The sequence below is a fragment of the Corythoichthys intestinalis genome, chromosome 8 (genome assembly GCF_030265065.1).
Source record: "Corythoichthys intestinalis isolate RoL2023-P3 chromosome 8, ASM3026506v1, whole genome shotgun sequence".
Taxonomy (NCBI): Eukaryota; Metazoa; Chordata; class Actinopteri; order Syngnathiformes; family Syngnathidae; genus Corythoichthys; species Corythoichthys intestinalis.
Window position 1 is genome coordinate 40,214,073 of NC_080402.1, and position 25,527 is coordinate 40,239,599.

Here is a 25,527-nt window from a genome sequence, read left to right on the forward strand (position 1 = left end):
AAGGCTTTGTCTTTGCACCGATACCGATACTAGTATCGGTATCGGTGCATCTTTAAACTAAATATGGGAAGCTAAATAGGCCACCGTGCCAATGTTTTACAAGTTAGACCTGTTGAGAAACTAATTGCTGACTGTAAGTCCCACCTGTGCTTATGTGGACAATTGCCCGTGCTGTGCAGAGTATAGCCTAAATAATTCTAAATCATTGTCATAACATTCATACCATGGATGTTATGCTTTTAATTTTTTTATGATTGTTTTGCTGGTACTATGATTCCATCTCTTTTGTGAAGCGTCTTTGTGTGGCTTGAAAAGCGCTCTAGAAATACAAATATTATTATTATTATATGAAATTGAGGCTTATAAGTCCCACAGCATGGCAAGTGGGCATTTGAATGTTGTTCCAGCACCATTTCTGATTATATTCCAGGACCTGTGTCTGTCTCGTCATCACTGCGCTATCTTATGGACTTTGCCTTCCGGCACCTTATGATTTGCAAATTAAGCACTGGTCAACATCATTATAATTTGTAGAGGCAGAATAATTGATAATTCTCTAGTTTTAAGTGTAGTTTTTGTGTTCAAGTCAATATAATGTTGTGACTGGTCGCCATAGAGGTTTTATTTGTTAGCCATTTTGTTAGCTAGTTTCGTGGGGGGGGGGGGTTCCAGGTGTGAGTTTGCGATTAAGACTTCATTGTGCCCAAATAACCATCATCAGAGAGAGAGAAGGTCTTACCAACCAGCTAGATGCATTTGCATTGCATTCATTGCCACGCTAACTGGTTTCCTTGGGATTTAGTAGTCTTGCTAAAATATTCGCTGTTTATTCACCTTCGATTAGCAACAAAAGTTACAAAGAAGGAATTGGATATATCCTAAGGTAAAACCAGGGTGAATATGGTGTCCTATGTGGTCTACCCACTGCTGAGCTTTTAACATGCCCCATCACCAGTTGAGAGCTAAGTGCGTTAACCACAAGGCTAAAAGCCCAAGCTACCAGCGCCTTTTTGTCAGGGCAAGTGTGGTTTTTGTAATCATCCAGCACTTTTGCTCACCTCTGTTACACACAGAAGCAGCGTTTTAGAGATGGTTTCGGTATTAGCAAGGTTTCTACTGAAAAGGCAACGTTGTAGAGTTCAATCAGCGAAGGTTCATGAAACTTGGCGAACTGGAACTTTTTAAGAATGTTCAATCTGCTGTCAAATAACAAATTTTAGTGGGATTTCATCTTCATCCGAGTTACAGATTCATTAGATTATAAGGAGAAAAAAAACCACTCCTACTTAAACACACTAAACTAGAGAAGAAAAAAAAATCAGGCTCCCAATTTTGCCATCTTTTCTCTTTTCACACCGCTTAGCTGTGTTGGGAAAATACTGTACTGTTTTTGAAGAATTTGTGTTATAAATTTCTTCATGCTTTTATTTGTTGTGCAGCTACGTGCAAGAGTTTACACTCTTTGCAAGCGAGAGGCAATTTCGCTCTGAAGTCATTGCCGTGTGCATTTAGAAATAAATTGCATCATTGAGTTTGGGTAATGAGTCTCTAAAGAAAGCACAATCTATCGTGGTGGCCTTGCTTTCAGTCTGGTCAACACGACTCACGATCATTTCCACTTTTTAATGGTCCCATTGCACGGTGTCTCATTAGAATACTGATATCTCTCTAATCAGACCAATAATCAGTTTCATTCTCTGGATTGCGCCACTTTCCCTACTCCTCGTCGTCTAATAATAGAGAACAGTAAAGATTGAGTGAAATTAAATCGGAAGATGCTTGTATCTTGAAGTGTTTTTTTTAAGTATATTTCTTAATGCTTCATTGCTATTTTGGCCTTCATTCATTCATTCATTCATTCATTTCAGTATAGATGCAGTTGCTCTTATACAGTAGTGTCATGAATAACGTGTTGTTTGCATAAGTTTCTCTATCTTATCAAGTCGGGCTATACGATAATTGTTTTTATGAATTATTTCCATTTTTTTTTTTTTTTAAATTCTCAATTGCGGCCGACTTTAAAAAATAATATATTATTTAATTAGTTAATTTCTTCCCACATAATATATGTATGGTTTATTAGTTCATTGCAGCGGCCACCAAATTTCTAGAAGGAATGTATGCATGGAAGAGGACCGACATGATTGATGTGCTCATAAATACTAGGGCTGCAACTATCGATTATTTTAGTAATTGATTAATCTATTAACTAGTTCGTTCAAATAATCGAGTAATCGAATTAGGAACATTTCATGTGTTGCAGAAAAAAAATTTAGGAGATGCAAAACAGGTTTGCTAAGATTTCACTTTCAAAAGAGCCTTAAATGCAAACACAAAAATTCTTTAGTGTTTCCTCAAACTATGCAGAATTGCACTTTCATTTAAAAATAAAATGCCTGAGCTTAGCCTCAAAAGTTATAAAAAAATAAATAAATGAGGAACTAAGTACAAGACAACAACTGGCTAGCTTGCGTAGCAAAAGTCAGCTAGCTTAAATGCTATAAAATGCGAAGGTTTATTTATTTAAAAAATTTTTTTTTTTTTTTTTTTTTTTACAATTATCTTAACAAATCGTTCAAACAGATATTCCCACAAAAAAAGGCTAAAAACTGAATTACGAGTGCAGAAAAAACATATTCATTCAAACAAAAACTTGCCTAATGTTGGCCTTAACAGGGAGCAGCTGGATTCAGCCATGTTAAATGAGTTGTCATCTTCACTGTTGCCACTAGAGGGCAGAGTATCCAACCCAAATCAATAAAACTAAATGCAAACTCTTTCAAAATAAACCATTGCAACGCCACTCTAATTAAACGAATACTCAAAGCAGTAACATTTAATTTGAAGCTTTTTTCTAATCAAATTACTCGAGTTAATCGATTATTTGTTGCAGCACCATGAAAATAAGTGACCGAGGGAAAAGGAATAAAGGAATAAAGTTCTGCCACTGCACCAAGAGGTTTTAGTTTTAGGCGATATCAACAGCCTTACTATCCTAGACTGTCTTTATAATGATGTACAGTAGCGTAAACCCTCTTTTATTGAAAGGCTTATATTTTGGACCGTCCCCACAAAGGGTGAGATGCTTGAAATTATTTTTTTAAATGTACATATGTATAGTTCAGTGCAGCACAATAGATCTCATGTACTTAGTAATGTACTGTGCTTACCCTGCAACGGGTGACGATATCGGGGTATTCACTGTACATTGTGCAAAGTTTGGTGCTTCAAATTGTTTTTGTTTGTAGATGTCTGTCATTATTCCAGATTTTTTTCTCATTGAGTGTCTCACTCTCCATAGCGCTCATAAACCTGCTGAAGTTCCTACTGTCAAATGAAACCACGCTGCTGCCCAAGCACAACATCTTTCATCTGGCACTACTGGTAAGAATCCCACACTAGTGTTTCAACGATATAAGGCGGGAAAGAAAAATGTCTGGTGTGTCCTCTGTTTGACGTATTGTAAGTGCACACAATTCAATGATTAGATTAGATTAATAAAAGTTCCCAGACTGTTTTCATTGGAGATGTTTCAAACCTAAATGACAAATTGCTAGTTTCCCATTCAGTGTAGGAGGCCAGAGGATGAACCTTCACATCTACAAAGAGATCCTGTTGAGTTTGGTTTGTTTGTGTTAGAAGAGGCAAGAGTTATAATGGCAAGACAAAGCTGTAAGCATCGAACGTGACATTTTCTTGCATTGTAACACCAGGCTTGGATTTTTCCTGATACACTTTGTGTTAATTTAGGACACCGTTATTGATGTGTAAGCATCATATAATGTGGCATAAATCTGTTTTATTTAAGCATTCTTTACTATTATAAGGTTCAGCCTAACAGTTTTCCCTTTTCAGGTGGTAAACCTGTTCAACATGTTCATCACATATGGTGACACATTTCTGCCCACGTCTAACAGCTATGATGAGCTCTACTATGAAATTGTACGAATGCACCAAGTATTTGACAACCTCTACTGTATGGGTAAGTTTTTAGAACATTCATAAACCTATGTGAACTTGCTAAAAGTCTTTAAATGATTCATATTTACAGTTTAACCCTCTATTGGCCTCTTACTGAACACATGAGCTACCATTGACGGCACTAGACATCCAGTCGATTTTGACTGGGAGGGCAGGCTGTAATCATTCGCAGGCAAACACTAATTGTATTCTGCTTCCTGCAGAGTTCCTGCATGTCCTTAAAAAGTCCTAAAATGTTTCAATTTAAAACCCGGCTAGCTGATTAAAGTAATTAATTTACTGTAAATTAATTGTAGGGATTGAATTTCAAGACGGTGCATGCAGTGTTGTTAATTTTACTTTAAGAAAGTAATTAATTATAGTTACAAATTACTTCTAAAAATAATTGAGTTAGTAACTGTTACCTCGACGTAAGATTAATTAGTTACTCGTTTTCATGTTCTGCATATTATTATTACATGATCCAATTTATAACGTCTTTCACATCAAATATGTTGATAGTAACTGATTGAACTCTTTTTGATTTTCAAAAAAAAAACATAGGTCACCCTTTTTATATTAAAAAAAAAAAGTCACCTATATAAGAGTGTAATGGTATACAAACTTTCAAACGCTGTGAGAAAAAAAGCCTTTTTCCTGTTGTACTGAATCGTGACCTGTGTGTACCTTCACACCCCTAATATGCAGTGCGTCACAAAAGTGAGTGCACCCCTTGCATTTCTGCAGATATTTAAGTATATCTTTTCATGGGACAACACTGACAAAATGACACTTTGACACAATGAAAAGTAGTCTGTATGCAGCTTATATAATAGAATTGATTTATTCTCCCCTCAAAATAAGTCAAATTATAGACATTAATATCTAAACCCCTGACACCAAAAGTGAGTACACCCCTTAGAAACTACGTACATCCTTAAATGTCCAAATTGAGTACTGCTTGTCATTTTCCCTCCAAAATGTCATGTGACTCTTTACTGGAGTGCTGTCAGCATTGCTGCAGACATTGAACAGGTGGGGGGGTCATTCCCACCACCATGCTTTACTGTACACACTTATCTTTGTACTCCTCTCCTGGTCGCCGCCACACATGCATGAGACCATCGGAACCAAACAAATTAATCTTTGTCTCATCAGACGATAGGAAATGGTTCCAGTAATCCATGTGCTTTGTTGACATGTTTTCAGCAAACTGTTTGCGGGCTTTCTTATGTACCGTCTTCAGAAGAGGCTTCCTCTTGGGGTGAAAGCCACGCACACCAATTTGATGTAGAGTATGGCGAATGGTCTGAGCACTAACAGGCTGACCCCCCACCTCTTCAATCTCTGCAGCAATGCTGACAGCACTCCTGTAACGAGTCACATGACATTTTGGAGGGAAAATGACAAGCAGTACTCAATTTGGACATTTCGGGATGTACGTACTACGTAGTTTCTAAGTGGTGTACTCACTTTTGGTGCCAGGGGTTTAGATATTAATGTCAATAATTTGAGTTATTTTTAGGGGAGAATAAATTAACTCTATTATATAAGCTGCACACAGACTGCTTTTCATTGTGTCAAAGTGTCATTTTGTCAGTGTTGTCCAATGAAAAGATATACCTAAATATCTGCAGAAATGCGAGGGGTGTACTCACATTTGTGATACACTGTATAGAGTTATATTTTTCCATGTGCAGGTGAGGCTTGAATCTCTTCCTTCCTCTATCTTCGCTCTAGTTATTTTGAAAATGGAAAAGAAAAAAAAATCACACACGATTTGTGCACACGTCATTCAAGGAGAGTTTAGGGCAAGTGGCTATTTTTGGTAATAAAAACAAATTACAGTATTATTGTAGCATCTACAAGGACAAAGCCCACTTGGTGACGATAATGCATACTGAACAGGAAAATAGTCCATTATTTTCAATTAATTGTACCCACCTGAACGCCACAAACTGTATGCAAAAAGTTTTCCAAGCGTTTAACACGACGCTTACCACGCTAAATGCTAATGCTAGCGAGAACGCGAATGTTATGCTTATGAATAAATGCCCTCTTGTCAAAGTCGAGCTTCCTCTTGTAAAAAAAAACAAACAAACAAACAAACAAACAAAAAAACATTAAAATCAAGAGGTTTGGCATCAATACTTGCTGGGAAAAAAACCTGTGAGAAATGATATAATGGCACTAGAACAGTAAATTCATTATGACTGTAAATTCATGTCTTAAACAATTTTTTTTGACATGTCACTCATTGTTTTTCAGTGCTAAGAGTGTCAACAAACACTGGGCAGTGGAAGGAGCCCGCGAGTAAAGTCACACATGCCCTTGTTAATGTTCGGTAATTGCACGCACACGCATATACACCCCCCCACACACACACACACACTCACACACTTGACCAACAGATATGTACACAAAACAGAAGAATCGCATTGGGAAATGTGTTGAATGAATTCCCTTGTAGTGGAGGAAGGTCCAAATGCAGTGAATCAATTATTTGTATTTAATTTTGTTTCTCTATCCCTACTTAATCCCTGCTTCAACCTCTTCCACCTCCCCCCAGTGCTTTACAGTACAATTCACACGCATGCTGTCTTTTCCCAGTGGTTAAATAATTCCTCATCCATGATCCTCTGGGGTTATCCTGGCTTTAAGGTCCCTTTGGTGCCCACATGAGCCTTTTTTTTTCCTAGTCAGTAGCGCTCTCCAGAAGTGCCTCAGCTGCTTAAATTGGCAGCTGTAAAGGTTAGAGGGAAGGCAGCGTATGTGAGCATCAAGGAATAATTGAGCACGAATAGGTAGATGAAGTCAGGGAAGAATGAAGAAGTCAGATTGTCGATGGGGAATTTAGGAAATGAGACAACTTTGATTTCTCCCCTATCATCCCTTTCTGACATTTACAGCCAGAAAAACCAAGAAGAATTCTCTGCGTTGCTGTCACGATCATTTATTTGATATACGGCACCAGCATTGCAGCATACGTGTGTCCTTATGGCATCAATTTATATTTGGTCTGTTCATTCGATAACGTTGAATGCTCACGCAGAACAATATTGCCTTTTTGGAATTCCTTGGTTTCAGGGTGGGAACCATATCAACTGTTACATAGCTTTTAGCTTTATATATTTTGTTTTTAAATGTACTTAAAAACTTTGGAAATAATTGCATATCATTGTGGTCGGCTCAATCATTTATGTGCCTTGTACCCACTCTGTAGCAATCTGCAGAGGCTTGACCTCATCCCTCCCTCCTCCGAGATAAATTGGACTCAGACTGTGAGCTAGCCATTAGGGCCTTGTGGCCCTAATGGTCTTGTGGCTGTTTGGGAGCAAATTCTCATAGCCTGCTTTCTAAATGGTGTTATAAAAGCTTTAGCAGCAGACTGGAGCAGTAAAGTTAATTTCTCTGAATAGTCAATGAGGTGTTCAGTTACATCCAATAACATGTTTTCTCTTTAAGGGCCATCATCAACCATTTTAACCCGAAGATTGAGTCATATGCTGCTGTGAACCACATCTCACAACTTTCAGAGGAGCAGGTAACAGTACAACTTGACACTAAAACATCAATTAACACAGCTTTTTGAAAACTGAATGAAGATTTAGGAAGGTTAAGATGGCTTACCTAAAATAGCCATATTGTGTTAGTAATGAAATGGTCACAAATTGGTGCATTTTCATTCGTTTTTAAGATAACCTTAAAATATATATACCATGTGAAAATAAAACTTATGAGGACTACTCTGCTATTACTGGTCTCATTCATCAACTGTAATTCGTCATAGTTTCCTGCATTGATTTTAACATGTGAGAGAATTTTATTCATGCTTAAAACACAACCATTATACATCGTATTTTGTATGCTTATTGTTATGCTTGCATGAGAACATTGTAACATAGAGCCTCATTGTTATATTGGTCTGTTGAGTGTGCCTCCCCATAGCCTTCACAATATGCCCAAATATGGACTGTTGTGTTCCCGTTTTTGAAGCAATTTATTTTTTGATTGAATAATAAAGACACAAATGTCCTAGCCAAAATGTGGTCCAAACGCAAAATTACATGACTTCAATCAAAAATGGTGTTTCAATCAAAAAAACTTGACTTTAATCAAAAAAATAAAATTCTATCAAAGAAATAGTTTTCAAATATATTTTTTTGAGTTTCAAATTTATTTTTGCATTCAAACACATTTTTTTTTATTGAAGTGACGTTTTCTTCGATTGAAAATATATATTTTGATTGAAGCAACTTTTTATTTGATCGAAGCAACTTTTTTTTTGATTGAATAATAAAGACACAAATCTACCTCCATAACGAGGAAGACAGATTGACAGATTGTTCGTCACAGTGTAAAAAATTAATGTTGCTTTTCTTCCCCATTTAGATATACCGTAATTTTCGCCCCATAAGGCGCACCTCACTATAAGCCGCCACCCACCAAATTTGAGACAAAAACAACATTTGTTCATAGCTAAGCCTCACTGGACTATAATCCGCAGCTGTCCTCACTGTATTATGGGATATTTACACCAAAAGATATTAACCGGTAACACTATATTTGACGGCGGAATCATAAAACCGTCATTGTCTTATGACAATTCATTGCTTCTAGAAGCTTCAGTTGGCCATCACTGCTCCCTTGGGGAGACAGTCAACCTCAACCTCTGCTGCTATCTGCTGCCAACCCTGTTGTTGTCCAACATGCCTCCTAGCATGTATTGCAGCGCTACAGATGTAAATAACAATCATAGTTCATGCTGTGTGCTAATTATTTCTTCAGTTACCGTTCCAGTTTTTTCATTAATTTCTAGTTATGGTATTAAGTAACACTTTATTTGACAGTGGTGCCATAAGACTGTCATCAGACAATCATTATTATGACATGACATTGTCATGAGCATTAATGAATGTTTATAACAGATGTCATTCAGTGACATCCGGCAAATTATCTCATTTTTGAATGGATGTAAAATATCCGAGCTGGACATAAATGGAGTTAGTGACATAATTTGCTGGATGACACTTCATGACTTCCGTCTTAAGCATTCAGTAATACCCATGATTGTGTGATGTCATAATTATGACGGTTTTATGATGCCGCTGTCAAATAAAGTGTTCCCTCTAAACCCAAATAAATCAACAAATAAGCCGTACTGGACTATAAGCCGCAGGATTCAAAATGAAGGGAAAAAGTAGTGGCTTACAGTCCAAATATTACGGTAGCTTGTTTTTCATTTTAATGGTTGTATCGTACGAATATCGTAGATTGATTTCCTGACCTATGTAAGGAATTGTCATATCGCCATATCGTGAGATAATTGTGTGACTTGCCGCTATAAAGTTGCCAGATTTACTGACATTTGTGGTCGGTTAGTATACAAACCACATAGTCACTTATTCACGAACATAAAATGAAGTGTTCTGCCAAAACACACATAAAATGCCCCCCTCCACCGGTCATTAAGGAAGAGCTGCATGTAGTGATGACAACACAAACTCATTAAAGTCAAATGACAGCACAGCGAGGAAAGTGAAGCATTTTTCAAAATGATAAGAGAGATGAATATGGTCATTATAATCCTAGTGTGCTCTTATCTGCGTGACTTAATCACAACAAGCAAGCAAAGCAAAATGGAACTTCGGCGTCGTTGAGCTTCTAGAATGGAAAAAATGGTCGGCTCAAACCTGCGGTTTATACGTCTGCCTGATATTATCTTACTTCTGACTGCACTGTTTGAAGCTGTTCTGATGCTGATTAGCATTAGGGCTTAATTAATCCGTGGATAAATGCAGAATTAAGTCTTGAATTTCCTTACTCTGCCTTGAGTACACATACACACTACAGTACAAGATAGTGTCACAGGAGATAACTTAATTCCTGGTAGTGACACAAGAAGATTGATGATGCCCAGAACTACAAAGCAACATTTAAATGCAAACACATCTGTGAAAGGGGCTTGCGTAGATTTTTTTTTTTCCCCCTCCTTTTTTTTGTTGTTGTTGTGATAACAAAATCATCATGATGCTGAACGTTGCCTCTGCGGTGATTTGCATTTGTGAGCAAAAGCCTCTTTGCTCAATCATCACGTTTGCCGGCTTCCAACCTCTTGGTTAGTCTTTCAAGCTCTGTTTATTTTCCTTTTTTTCTGCATCCAACCTGTTTGTTACAGCCAACACTTTATTATTCTTACTGTCCCATCGCCTGCCAGTTTGACATGTTTTTCTTCTCATGCTAGTTGGGGGGAAGGGGGGCAGAAAACTATCATTCAAACCTGCTTCCACTTTTTCGCACTGAGATGGGATACATTTTTCATCATGCCATTTAACAAATAATGCGTGGAGCGCTTACGATTAATCAAAAGTACAACGTTGCAAAAATGACTGCTCAGCTATTTTAGGTAGACTGCTTGCCCTGTGGTGAGTGCTTACAATAAATGCAACTGAGCTACACTTAACATCAATATGTTACCATTTGTCGACATCAGCGGCATTTTTGTTTGAGGAGGGAAGCATCCCGGCGCCAACCTTACATGCTGTGTTTGGGGGTCATTAATAAAATCATGAAGAATGTCCACATTAGTTCCTATTTCATGGCTGAGAGAATAACTGTCAGGGGTGGAGCTGTCTTTGGATAATTTGCTCGCATTTCACTCTAGCTCCTCATCTCAGCTGGACAAACACGCGCTCACACACTTTGTCAAGTTTGATCATTTGAAATAAAAGCGGAGAGCCTCAGTTGACGCACACATTGATGCAGAAGAGTAGAGATGCAGAAGAGCTGGAAATAGCTTAGAGGGAGCCAGCTGATGATGATGCGGCACGTGACGCCTCATAAATAAAATGTTGTGCTGAAGTACTTAACCCTAATGAATATTTGACTGTCTCAGTATGTGATCGTATCGTGCGATGTCTCATTTTTGCATCTGGTTGCGTCAGGTGTTGGAGGTGGTGCGCTCAAACTATGACACGCTGACGCTCAAACTGCAGGATGGTTTGGACCAGTTTGAGAGATACTCAGAGCAGCCCAAAGAGGCGGCTTTCTTTAAGGAGCTGGTAAGAACCCAAGTGTATCTGAATTAGTGCTGCAACGATTAATTGATTAACTAGAGTAATTCAATTAGAAAAAAGCTTTGAAATTCAAATTTTGATAAAATAACTCATAACATGGCTGAATCCAGCTGCTCCCTGTTAAGACCAAAATAAGGTTGTTTTTGTTTGAGCTAATATATATATTTTTTTTATACCTTCGTAATTTAGTTTAGAGATATATTTAACTGTTTTTGTGGGAATATGTGTTTTAGCGATTTATTAAGAGCATTGTAAAAAAAAAAAGTTCCCATTTTATAGCATTTAAGATAGCGGACTTTTGCTATGAAAGTTAGCCAATTGTTCTTTTGTTGTACTTAGTTTAGATCCTCATTTATATATATTTAGAACCTTTGAGGCTAAGCACATGTATTTTAATTTATGTTTAAAGTGCAATTTTGCATAGTTTGAAGAAACATTTTACATCTCCTAAAATATATTCTGCAACACATTTAATGTTCCTAATCCGATTACTCGATTTTTCGAACTAACTAGATAGATTAATCAACTACTAAAATAATGGATAACTGCAGCGCTAATCTGAACATGTGTACAAATCTGAAGAATTTCATGAAAACAACACAAACATTAGCTAGGATGTAAATTGGCAATTTCATGATGATGCGATTTGGATTCTGTGGTCAACAAAACGATATTTGCCAAAATAACTAAGCCTGCCTTGATTGTTTTTATACAATATTGTACATATTCAGTTACATTTCAAACTCATATTGTCATGGGCCTCATTGAAACCATGTAAATATTAGGGCTGTCAAACGATTAAAATTTTTAATCGATTTAATTACAACTTAAAAATTAATCGTAATAAATCGCAATTCAAACAATCTATAAAATATGCCATATTTTTTTCTGTAAATTGTTGGAATGGAAAGATAAGACACAAGACAGATATATACATTCAACATACGGTACATAAGTACTGTATTTATTATAACAATAAATCAACAAAATGGCATTAATATTAACATTCTCTTAAAGCGATCCATGGATAGAAAAACTTGTACTAACATCTTTTAAGAACTACAAGTTATAGAAATTTTATATTAAAACCCCTCTTAATGTTTTTGTTTTATTAAAATTTGTAAAAATTTCAATCAAAAAATAAACTAGTAGCTCGCCATTGTTGATGTCAATAATTACACCATGCTCACTCCCCAAACCCATAAAATCATTTGGACCCAAGCACCAGCAGAGGGCGCCAAACAACAAAAAAAACAAGTAACAAGCGGACATTACACTGCTGTCATTTTAATCTGTTTGAGCGGGGCATGTGCGTTAATTGCGTCAAATATTTTAACGTGATTAATTAAAAAATTAATTACCGCCCGCCCGTTAACGCGATAATTTTGACAGCCCTAGTAAATATGATTCCCTCAAATTACTGCTTAAATACAACAGATGGACTTATACAGTGTATCACAAAAGTGAGTACACCCCTCGCATTTCTGCAGATATTCATCTTTATATTTTCATGAGACAACACTGACAAAATGACACTTTGACACAATGAAAAGTAGTCTGTGTGCAGCTTATATAATAGATTTATTTTCCCCTCAAAATAACTCAAAATATAGCCATTAATATCTAAACCCCTGGCAAAAAAAGTGAGTACACCCCTGAGTAAATACGTACATCCCTAAATGTCCCTCCAAAATGTCATGTGACTCGTTACAGGAGTGCTGTCAACATTGCTGCAGAGATTGAAGAGGTGGGGGGTCAGCCTATTAGTGCTCAGACCATACACCGCACTCTACATCAAATTGGTGTGCATGGCTGTCACCCCAGGAGGAAGCCTCTTCTGAAGACGGTACACAAGAAAGCCCGCAAACAGTTTGCTGAAGACATGTCAACACAGCACATGGATTACTGGAACCATGTCCTATGGTCTGATGAGATGGGCAGGCTTTCTTGTGTAGCGTCTTCAGAAGAGGCTTCCTCCTGGGGTGACAGCCGCGCACACAATTTGATGTAGATTGCGGCGTATGGTCTGAGCACTAACAGGCTGACCCCCCACCTCTTCAATCTCAGCAGCAATGCTGGCAGCACTCCTGTAACGAGTCACATGGCATTTTAGAGGGAAAATGACAAGCAGTACTCAATTTGGACAATTAGGGATGAACGTAGTTTCAATGGGGTGTACTTAGTTTTGTTGCCAGGGGTTTCGATATCAATGGCTATATTTTGAATTATTTTATAAGGGAAAATACATTAACTCTATTATGTAAGCTGCACACAGACTATTTCATTTTGTCACTGTTGTCCTATGAAAAGATATACTTAAATATCTGCAGCAATGCGAGGGGTGTACTCACTTTTGTGATACACTGTAGCTAGGTTTCACATCAGAAGCCATAAAAAACATTTTTAAAGTATTCATTTAATTTTAAAGGGATGTTAGTAACAAAAATTGCTTGCAATAGCTCAGTGTTTTCAAAAGTGATAATTTTTGGGGTATTTTGGCAAGAAACGTGGTTGGTGCACAAATACCGTATTTTTCGGACTATAAGTCGCACCTGAGTATAAGTCGCACCAGCCATGAAATGCCCAACGAAGAGGAAAAAAACGTATACAAGTCGCATCGGAGTATAAGTCGCATTTTTGGGGGAAATTTACTTGATAAAATCCAACACATAGAACAGATATGTCATCTTGGAAGGCAATTTAAGATAAAAATACCAATAGAGAACCACATGCTGAATAAGTGTACAGTATGATACTGTGTCATGATGCATGAACAACGAAATATGAACGCGGCCGGTATGTTAACGTAACATAGCTATTAAGAGTTATTCAGATAACTATAACATAAAGAACATGCTAACAAGTTTACCAAACCATCAATGTCATTCCAAAACACCAAAATAACATGTGAAATGATATAATAATGTGTTAATAATTTCACACATAAGTCACTCCAGAGTATAAGTCGCACCCCAAGCCAAACTATGAAAAAAAACTGCGACTTATAGTCCGAAAAATACGGTACATAGAAAATTCTGAAAATTTAGATTCAGAAAAACTTAAACTATTTCCATATAATTGCATTATTTTCACAAAACGGCGGCTCTGAAAGATGACATTGATTGATGTTTTGTGTTCCGATTGATTTGATCTGATCTCTGCTTAACCAATCGATGAATTGATGCATCTTTACAACCCTTGTCATCTTTGGCAACAAAAACATTTACTTGTATTCCTAGTTTACTGTCCAAATCGTCAAAAAAACTAGCTTGAATTTACAGTATAATGGTGCATGCAGAATAAACCCCTTTGTATAATAAAGAAGTGTCTTGCGTGTGTCTTCAGGTGCGCTCCATCAGCCTGAATGTGAGGAAAAACGTGTCTTTGAACACTTTGAGTCAGGATGTGCTTCTCAAAGAGTTCTCAACCATCTCCTGAGACCCATCCACATGTACAGACACACGCGCTAACACAAACTTGAACCTGTCCTCTTCATTCCGTTTGGAATGTGTCTCACGAGCCGAAAGCACCTTCTCAACGACTCTTTACCATGGATGCGGGTGTGGCTCCTTGTGTGCAAGCTTCAGTATTGGCTGGACTGTTAACATGCAAGAATGTTTGCTTCCCAGAAGTGTTTTTAACCCTGTGTGATTCCTGCTGTGATACGGTGTGTCTAATTTATTTTCCCAATTTGAGCTTCCGTTTCTGTACACTTTTGATGACATTTGGTCACGAAATCATGACAAATTGCTGATAGAAGACGAAGCCCTGGAGTTATCAAATGAAAATCATGATTAACCAACTACTGTATAGCTTACCAGTTATTTCTTTTAACAGTAAATGAAATTGAATTTGGTGAGGTTTTTAAATAAGTATGATTTCTTTTCCACATTGATTTATTTTTGCTTTGTCTGAAAAAATAAAAATGTATACAATCACCGGGGTTTCTTATTTATTAGTGTATACTGCCGTTCAAAAGTTTGTGTTGGGGGTGGGGGGGGGGTTGTCTGGAATGGGGGGTGGTCGGGCCCCTGGTGCTTCTCTTGCCCTCCGGCCGGTGGTTCTGACGGACAGGGCCCCACCTGCGGGAGCCTGACTCTTAACTCACGCACTTTTCACTTTGCACTGTAAATATCTTTCACCTTGGCACCTACTACTCATTCATGCCTCCAGGGAGCGTTGGAACGTGGCTGTACAGTCCCGGGCCAGCTCCTCTTGATTTTTATGCATCACACAACAAGGTTGTGGGATGGATGGGACCTGTTTGGGCGGGATGACATCACAGTTGCCGCCTCACGGCAGGCCCCGCCATTCCCGCACCTCTTTTAACACACCACTTACATCATACTCCACAGGGGAGCTATGGCGAGGCGTGGTGGGACGAGTGGCTGTGAAGAACTTCCATGCGGCGGTCCGATTGCCCTAAGCCAGGCTCTTATTTTAATGCATAAACTGCACTACTCTCATCACACAATCCAACCATGGTGGTGCGTAATGGCTGCCAGTTACGTCCCTTCATCCCATTCCTGAAGGCCGGTTGATTGGGGTGCAGATGGTCCGGGGGACCACCCTGGATCCCCGAGGGGATGACGGCCCCCTTGCTGGGCTGCGGGAGGAGGGATGGGCTGCGCTGGCATGCCCCCCCAATTGGCTGGGGAAGGGCCCTGGGGCGGCTCCTGCGCGGCATTTCCACTCGTCTGCAGGACTATCACATGTCTGATGGGATTCATGCATGACTAGGTGCAATTAGACACTCTCAAGTAGAAAATTTCAGTGTCAGGATTAGTGATCAGGAAGCATAGAATAGGATTCCAACAAACACAAGGGATTCACACAAATACTGGGTTCTACACAGGGGTGAAAGTGGGCCCGGAACGAGCCGAATCGGCGTTCCGCCATGAACTACAGAGGTGGAACACAGTTCCGGCATACGGTGCTTTGATCCCAAAAATATGACGCCAACTGTCAAAACCCCATGTCCGTTCAATTGGCTGACATACTGAAGTGATCAGCATGGATAGTTAGCTGTGATTGGTTCAAGGGCACCTTTTTTTGAACAACAAATGGGGGGGAGCTTGTTGAATTAAAGGGGCAATGCAACGGAAAATTGATAACATTAAGAGAAAGGAAGGAGTTGATGAGGTTTATTTTATTTGCGTGGTTAAGAACATCTTCCATGTTAAAGTGCACTTTGAACTTATTTTTGTTCATTTATGTAAGGATACTTATTTCCTTATAATGAAAAAAAGTCCATGTTTGCTTTGACTTCAAAATATATTCAATTTCACTGCATAATACAAGTCTTTTATTTTATTTTATTATTTTAAATGTTACATATCTTAATATAGACACTTTTTAAAAAATAATCTTCATTTTTAAAGTACATCCTATGTTCTAGAATAGTTAAATTGAGGTTTTGCTTCATAGATTTGAGGAAATATAAGAAATTGATGGAGTTTTAGATGGAATTTTGTAAATTAAAAGAACAATTTTGAAGAGAAATCAGTTTCTTATTTATGCCTTGTTCCAGTGTAATGCAGCAGCTTAATGCATGTGTGAAACCTATTAATTCATTCATTAATTTTCTGAGCTGCTTATCCTCGCCAAGGTCATGGGGGCGCTGGAGCCAATCCCATCGAACTATGGACAGTATACAGGGTACATCCTGTTGAGACAACATTATTCCACTTCAGCGAGACAAGACGAGTCTTTGGCTAAAGACAGGTCGGACGCTGTGCGTCTCTGGGGGTCTACGGGCAGTGGGCGGGCCTCGGCTGGTCCAAATGCTCTGGTTGTCTGCAAGATGACAATGTTTATTCTGAGGCTGAATCCCTTTTTGATTGATAGGGAAATGAGCGAATCTGTAATCTTGTCGTATTAACATCCGCGGGAGGCATTTTTAAATTTTTATTTTGTTGTTCTGAGTTTAACCGGAGACTTCATCACCATCATTATCCTAGCAACACTTCCTTTGTTAAAAACAACTAGCGAAAAATCAAGCTTATGGTGTTTTTTTTCTAGTGTAGCTGTTTGTAGACTTGACTTTTGGCACTCAAGATTCTTTCCCTACTGAGCAGCTGGTGCCGCGGACAAAACTTTGAGCTTCCCTTCATTGAAAGAGCAGTATCCACCACTGCTGCCAGCCCAGGTTACACAGAATGTGTTGTGATAATTTGTAAAAGAGGGAAATTGGTATTGAAAACACCTATTGTCGGCAATAGACGTCCAATCCATTTCAACTGGGAAGGGCTGGAATTGATCGTTCAGTCGACACAAGTAACACCATTTAATTGGTTCTAGTCAAGACAAATCCCTTAACCTATTATGATTTTCTTCACATAGGACAAGAGTCTCAACCTTGTAGGTCAGGGGCCAATTGTGGCCCATGGACAATGCTTGCAGCTCTTATTTAACATCCAATTGTAGTATTAATGTTGCCCACACATACAGTATCTTGCGATGGGCAGTCAAAAAAACAAAACAAAATTGATTGAATGATCAATTTTGGAGGGGGATCTATAATTTAAACAGCAATAATGGATATTAAATAAAGACCCTCAGTTGACAGACTACAAAAACATCCCCTAATCTAAACCCTTTTTAGGCCTTTTTGAGCAGATGCATTCAAAAGTTGACACAAGGTCAAATTGAGTCCACTTGTAAATGTGATAGAATATAATTCAATACAGTATTTATTTAATAACAATTCCCTAATAAATGTACCAAGTTTGTCTTTTAGCCACACACATGCGTGTTCTCCCTCCTCCTCAATGGGGATGGGCTGAGCAAACGGTGTTTTGAAAGTTCGTGCAGAAAGAGGAGCAGCTGGAAATGAGGAAGGAAGGAGGGGGAGTGGGATCATCCACATAATCGCGCTCCTCCACACTTTGCATCCTCGGTGATGCTTGCGAGATGAATGCACACAGATTGGGCGCATTTACAGTCCTGTAAGGAGGTAGACCACCATGAAATCCAGGAGTCAGGACCGCAGCTTGTCCGAGTCCACTGAACTGGACCGATCTTACGACCCCCTCACAGGTATGTGGATCTAGTCTTTTTTTCTTGCCACTTGAGATTTATGGAATTGATCTCTCTAATGAGTAAATTTTTCAGCTCTGTTCGCTCTCTAAACAGTGCTTTTCTGTGTTTTTCCTATTCATTTCAATTGCTGAGGTGGTCTTTTACTTCACATACTTCAAACAATGCAGTGCAGTTTTTCCAGTTACTGTTCTAAAAGGCTTTTTTAGTCAATATAGATTTTTATCAGGGGGGGAAAAAATCTAGAAAAAACAAAAAATGGATATATATGATGCCTATTAGGTTCTTTCTGCCATGTAATGGAAGGGTATTTTAATTCTTCTGTCACTATGTTGCTGGGATAGAGAAATGAAAAAAGATGCATCATTTGCAGTAAATTAGGAATAAATTTTGAACCCATTTAGTTAAATTGGAGTTTGCTGGACGCTTGCAGTGGATCAACCTTTGCATTACACATCATCTCATTTCTTCATATCAAGCATCTCACACAAATGATGTTTTGTTTTGAATCTTGACCACTTTCTTGGTGAATGGAATTTGCATGATTTCCTCACTCAGGTTTACTTTTGGTACAATGGCTACCTTTAATATTCCAAAAACATACTGAATAAGTATTTTATTGAATATTCTAAACCGTCCATTAGTGTGAATGTGTGTGTGCATTGTTGTTTATTTCTATATGCCTTGCAATTGGCCAAGCTGTTACACGCCCATTGCCTGAAGACATTACCAACTTAGCGACCCTAATGCTGTTGGACATTCAGTGCTTTAATGAGATGAATAAGTATGTATGCAGTAAAAAGCATAAAATAAGAAGAAGAAATACATCTTTTGCATCGTTTGTCATCGCCTGTCATCTCCCACAGTGCTGTGTGTTTGAAGTCTAATTATACTAACAAGATGCACCCACACACACAGTTTTCTTTTCTTACACACTCACAGACAAGCACACTTAATCATTCCTCTTAGCCCATCCCAAAATAGACTTTGTCACCCAAAATAACTGTGCCTGCTTTCATAATAAATCTTTGAATAGAAGTATGCACAGCTGGTTAGTTTACGAGCTATCAAAACAATGGTTTTATTTCATGGAGGACAGTTTACCGTATACTGCTCGAGAGATGGCCATACAAGGGAAACTTAACCAAACAGTGAACAGGTGCATCAACACAGGCTCCACTCCAGAAGGCATACAACACTGCCTTTTGTTAACAGCAAGTAGAACAAGGCAACGTTATTAATTTCACATTTTTAAACAGGATTCCCTCTTGAAATCGTGGGTCATTCCAGAATTGGAATCTTGTCTTTCAAATTATAAACCCATGTAGGAAACACCAAAATATGCAGTTTGGAGTCAATTAACTTACGCAAATCTTAAAATAAATGAATAAACACCCTTTGAAAATATTCCTTGAAAATATTTTAAATCTGCCTGAAATGCTATAATATTTTCCCAAATTGAATTACCGTAATTTCCAAACAATAAGCCGCTACTTTTTTCCCCGCATTTTGAATCCTGTGCGGCTTATAGTCAAGTGTGGCTTATTTGTTGATTTATTTGGGTTAATATGTAACATTTTATTTGACAGTGGCGTCATAGGACTGCCATAAGACCGTCATAATTATGACATGACACTATCATGGGCATTAATGAATGCTTATGACAGATGTCATTAAGTATCAGCCAGCAAATTATGTCACTAACTCCATTTATGTCAAGCTCGGATCTTTTACATCCATTTAAAAGTGAGATAATTTGCCGGATGACACAAAATGCCATCTATCATAAGCATTCATTAATGCTCATGGCATGTTCATGTTATAATTATGACGCTCTTATGACAGATTTATGGCGTCGCTGTCAAATAAAGTGTTACCAAATACCATCGCTAGCAATTAATGAAACAACTGGAACAGTAACTCAAGAAGTAACTAGGCCTGCAAGCAGGACTGAATGGGCGCTCGCAGTTTGGCACAACTCTGACGTCGCGCAAACTCGGACGGCTTGCAGGTCAGAGTTGTGGCAGATTCTCCCCCTCTCGTAATCTCATGAGAAACTAACTTGCTCGAAACTCGCCTCAATTCAAGGAGGCGCCACTGAGCTATTTTGTTACGGTTTTTCGTAATGTCGCAAGATTATCGAAATTTATGCAAAGCTGCATGTACGTGCAAAATTTGGTCAGTTTTCGTGCATGTTCAGACCTCCAAATATAAACTGTGCTATAAATCGATAAAAAAATTCATGTTCGATCCAAAATACCCGATTTCCTGTTAGATTTGGAATATGGGTGCAAGAGACTTTTCGGAGCAGTTTTGCATAAGGTATCGAGTCCCCAAATTTCATTGCTCTACGTTGAAAAAACCTAATAGGAGAGGCCTTTTTTAAAACTCCTTTCTGTCACCACTAGTTGGCGCTGTATGGTTGATGCAAATGACCCCTACAGGACCCATCAGAGTTTGACTCTCAACAAGCATGGGAGGTTTGGCACAGATATGTTGTATATCTGCCGAGTTATGACTGTTCAAAATTTTTGGTGAGACAAAATATGACATTCATTTTCACTTTCCTGTTGGACCCTTCAACTTCAACCAAACCTCAATATTTTTCATCAGGCACCTGAACGCATGTCTTAAGGCTCCCCTGGTGCAGGTTTGATGTCAATAGATTTTTTTTGTTCCTTGGAGGAGGAGCCTGTCTCGTAAAAAAGGCATTTCCTGTTCCCACTAGGGGGCGCTAGGCCTAATGGGTAATATTTCAATGCACTCGTGTTAAGGGTGGGATACCGCACATGCATGCTTGATATGAAAAAGATTGAACGTTGTGTCAAGGAGCTATTAGTCATTTACTGAATTTGTCATTTTGCCGAAAAAATTACCGACTTTGGCACCACGCCCAGGTCAGACCCATGAATGAAAACGCACCATTTTAAAAACTTAAGATCTCATATCTCCTTAACAGTCTCACCAATTTTAAAGACGATCCAACAAACTCTCTCGGTGAAAAGGTCTCAAATGTGCACCCTGTAAATCGATAAAAATTTCACATTCGATCCAAAATAACCGATTTCCAGTTGCGTTTGGAATATGGGTGCCAATGCTTTTTTGGAGCAGTTTTGGACAAGGTATAGACTCCCCAAATTTCATCGCTCTACGCTGAAAAACCCTATTGTTATAGGCCACTGAGCCATTTTTTTGCATTTTTTTGCAATGTTGCAAAATTATCGAAATTTAAATTTTGCCGCATGTATGTGCAAATTGTGGTGAGTTTTTGAGCATGTTCAAGCCTCCAAATTGGCCGTTTTCATTTGCCGAGAACAAAAAAAACCAAACAAGCAAAAAAAATCATCCTTTGCAGAACAATACGGCCTTTGTACACTAGGTGCTCGGTCCCTAATTAGCACAGAACATGAATTTCGATTATTATTTACATCTGTTGCACAGCAATGCATGCTAGGAGGCATGTTAGATGAAAACAGGTAGCAGAAGAGGTTGACTGTCTCCCTCAAGGGAGCAGTGATGGCCAAATGAAGCTTCTCGAAGCATTAAAGCTTTGCAGCCAATTGGTTCAAAGCTTCATGGTGGTTCATTTGGTCTTAGACAGTCTTATGATGCTACTGTCAAATTAAGTTTTACCGGTTAATATCTTTTGGTGTAAATATCCCATAATACAGTGAAGTCAGCTGCAGCTTATAGTCCAGTGCGGCTTGTTTATGAACAAATGCCATATTCGTGTCAAATTTTGTGCATGGCGGCTAGGCATGGTTAATGCACAAATCTGATTTTTTTCGTGTTTTTCCGACTCGAGTGAGGCATTAACTTGACGGTCTGAACGTGACAAGTCGCATAGAAGTGGCAAATCCGATCTGGGCCACATTTTCCAGAATGTAGCGGCGGTTTGAACTGTCAAGTTTCCCAAATCTGAATTCATGCAACAATTACGTCAGAAAAGAGCGAGAGAGACTGAGTGCAATGGTAGCAGTGCATCTGTGCATGAGCATTAGCTTCTAGTTTGAACACGGCTTTTGGGGAAGAAGTGGGCTTGACAATGGTCATAAAAAATAAAATGGGTTGAGGATAAGCCTAGGAATGCTCGGTTTTCTCTCTGCTCTAAAGGAGCAATATTTCAAGATTACTTACACGGCCGGGAGTCAGGGCAAACTGTCTGTACGTGTGTGCGTGCGTCATGTGTAGTCATTTGTTTTGATGCTCCTGCGCATGCGGGTCAGTTGCTCAGCGCGTCTCGGACTGCGAATTAGTGCGCATGCGTGATACTTGAACGGGCTAAATGGACAAAGGCAGTCTGAACGGGCATGCCAAAAAACAGATATGACAAAAAAATCGTAATTGTGCATTAAGACCTGCGGTATGAACCTAGCCTTAGAGTCAGGTGCGCCTTATAGTCCGAATATTTCGGTAAACGTTTGTTCGATCGCCCCTCCCAGTCAAAATGTTTTGGACGTCTAGCACTTTCAATGCCACTGAAAGATGAACATTCACTGCCAGTCCTCCTAGTATAAATAAATAGGCTTGTCTATTGCTCTCAATGACATGCAATGAGTTGTATATTATGAGAAAAACAAAACGATATACTCCGGAATGTTATCTGGGGCCATAACCATAGAGTATTTCTTTTTTATTCATTTTAATTTCATCAATTTTATTAACATTGTATTAATTTAAAAATGTGTTCCTAATGATATAAAAAAATATATAAAAATACAATAATGATGATAATGCACATACAGTATATATATAATTTTAACAGTTGCTAATATTTAAGTTTTAATGACCAAAAATAGTCACTTGCCCTGCAAAGCTAAAGGTCATAAGTGTTGTAGTACAGTGTTAACTTTTGAATAGCTATCCACTGTTGTGACACCTGTCACTGAAATGGTTAAATAGTTAACTTGATTAAGAATTATGATCAGAATGTTTGTAAAGCTTCGACACGTAAAATTCGTATGGGTTTATACACTTTTTAATACATATGTAATAACACTTTTATTACATTATTATTAGTATGATAAACATTATGAACTATTATTGATAAATATGTAGAGGAATAGAATAGAATAGAACACAAAGCTTTATCGTCATTATACAAAGTACAAAGAGATTTAAAGCTTTGCCATAACGTGCACTACATAAAACAAAAAAAGTACAATAAGGCTAATATAAAAACACATATTAGGAATAAAGTTAATAAATGACTATCAACAAGTGGTGAGGTAGTGGTAATACAACAGTGCGTATATGACAATTTGCAGTAGTCAGAGTAGGAGTCAGATGGCTGACTTGATATGAGCAAATGAGTTTGTGCAAAGATATTGATGTAACAGTGCAAATATTGCATATGCAGTATACAGATTATGCAGAGCCCAGATTGAGACAGAGGTCTGAGAACATATTACTTAGTGAGATGCATATGACAATGTTGTGGCATTAGCAGTGCAATGACAGTGACAGTCAGACAATCAGAGAAGTGAAGGCTTCTTTTCAAGCATTGTGAAGGCCAAATATCCTCAACTTCTGGAATGAGATATACAGATGAATTTAAATGCCGGATGTAAATGACTATCATAACTAGAGCTGTCAAGTGATTAAAATTTTTAATCGAGTTAATTACAGCTTAAAAATTAATTAATCGTAATTAATCGCAATTCAAACGTCCTGACAAAAATATGCCATATTTTTCTGTAAATTATTGTTGGAATGGAAAGATAAGACACAAGACGGATATATACATTCAACATACGGTACATAAGTTCTGTATTTGTTTATTATAACAATAAATCAACAAGATGGCATTAACATTATTAACATTCTGTTATATGGTGTTATACTTATATAGCGCTTTTCCACCTTTCAAGGCGCTTTATGCTATCTCGCCATCTACTTACTGGTGACGCAGCACCAGGAGCAACGTGGGGTCCAGTATCTTGCTCAAGGACACTGAGGCGAGTTCATCAGGGTGGAGAATCGAACACACAACCTCTGGGTTTGGGGACAACTACTCTACCACTGAGCCATGCCACCTCAAACGATCCATGGATAGAAAGACTTGTAGCTCTTAAAAGATAAATGTTACTACAAGTTATAGAACTCTTATATTAAAAGCCCTCTTAATTTTTTTGTTTTAATAAAATTTGTAAAATTTTCAATCAAAAAATAAACTAGTAGCCCGCCATTGGTGATGTCAATAATTACACAATGCTCATGGGTGCTGAAACCCATAAAATCAGTCGTACCCAAGCGCCAACAAAGGGCAACAAAACTCAAAAAAAACACAAGTAACAAGTGGACATTACACTGTGCTGTCATTTTAATCTGTTTGAGCGGGGCATGTGCTTTAATTGAGTCAAATATTTTAACGTGATTAATTTAAAAAATTAACTACCGCCCGTTAACGCGATAATTTTGACAGCCCTAATAAAAACAAAGGCCCTTTATTCTCAAAAAAGCTAGAACAACCAGCTTAGATTCATATTGTATCAGACAAACAGGATCCTAACAAAACCATGCATTAGAGATGCTGGCTCTTTGCTGAGTCATCAATTTCCCCTCCAGACTAAACATGCCTCAGCATTACTCATTGTTGCACTTTGTGTTATGTATTTTGAAAAAATGAACTCATAGCAACAACTACTAGTTTACACCAGTGTGTGCGTGTATGTGGTCACCACTGCATTCATGTAACATTGTTTGAAAGTGTGTGTAGCAAAGAGCAAATGTGATTTATGTGGTTTGATGTTGTGTAACAAAGAGTCAAAGCTCATCCTTCTTACGAGACGGGGTGACGTCTGATACAAACCATACTCTGAAAGCTGTGTATGTGCACATGGTTTGTGAGAAATGGTCATCCAGAATGTGAGTTGAGTCCTTGTGAGGATTACTGTAAGCAGAGGGGAGACATGATTCATTTAGCCGGGGCCTTAACCCGTCTTAAGATGCCGTGACATCCTCAAGAAAAGTGGATGTGAGATTATAGAGGTGTTTGAAAAGCAATTGTAAACATCATTATGAGTAGAAGTCCATCAGCGTCCAATGTATGATGGGCAGAAGGGCTAGCAACAAGCAGTTCTGGGCAAAATGCATTAGATGTCTATCACCGTCAATAGCAGTGAATGAAAGTGAAACTGAAAAAAGAAAATGGATCCCCAATGTTATCTGTTTTATGTAAGCTTTTCAAATTTTGGGGTTGTTATTTTGTCATTTAAAATTTATCTAACCAAAAATTTTTCTGATGTATTATGCATTATGATGTATGTCTTATTTTTCTTCATTGTTTTATTGTTCTGTTTCTGATTTGAACAAAAATACCTAAAGGAGTAGTTTTCTTTCTTTTTTCCCCAATAAGTACTACCTAAAAAATGAATTAGTATAGTATAGTATAGTATAGTAGTAGTACACTGCTAATTAATTAATCTTTCATGCCGCTTATCCTCACAAGGGT

The 25,527-nt window shown here is 38.1% G+C and overlaps 2 protein-coding genes across 5 annotated transcripts in view; both read left to right on the forward strand.

Annotated features, from left to right (window-relative positions):
* armh3 (armadillo like helical domain containing 3) overlaps positions 1–14,974 on the forward strand; it is a 34,590-nt gene extending 19,616 nt beyond the window's left edge. Inside the window, exons 21-26 of the mRNA XM_057844357.1 lie at positions 3,302–3,384; positions 3,856–3,982; positions 6,229–6,304; positions 7,426–7,504; positions 10,905–11,021; positions 14,382–14,974. Coding sequence (XP_057700340.1) covers positions 3,302–3,384; positions 3,856–3,982; positions 6,229–6,304; positions 7,426–7,504; positions 10,905–11,021; positions 14,382–14,474 — 575 coding nt within the window. The 3' untranslated portion in view covers positions 14,475–14,974. The remainder of the gene's footprint in view (positions 1–3,301; positions 3,385–3,855; positions 3,983–6,228; positions 6,305–7,425; positions 7,505–10,904; positions 11,022–14,381) is intronic.
* A 2,892-nt stretch (positions 14,975–17,866) lies between these two features.
* LOC130920372 (Kv channel-interacting protein 2-like) overlaps positions 17,867–25,527 on the forward strand; it is a 42,404-nt gene continuing 34,743 nt past the window's right edge. For all 4 annotated transcript variants that reach the window (XM_057843551.1, XM_057843548.1, XM_057843549.1 and 1 more), the window contains exon 1: positions 17,867–18,074. The gene's annotated coding sequence lies outside the window, so the exon portion shown is untranslated. The remainder of the gene's footprint in view (positions 18,075–25,527) is intronic.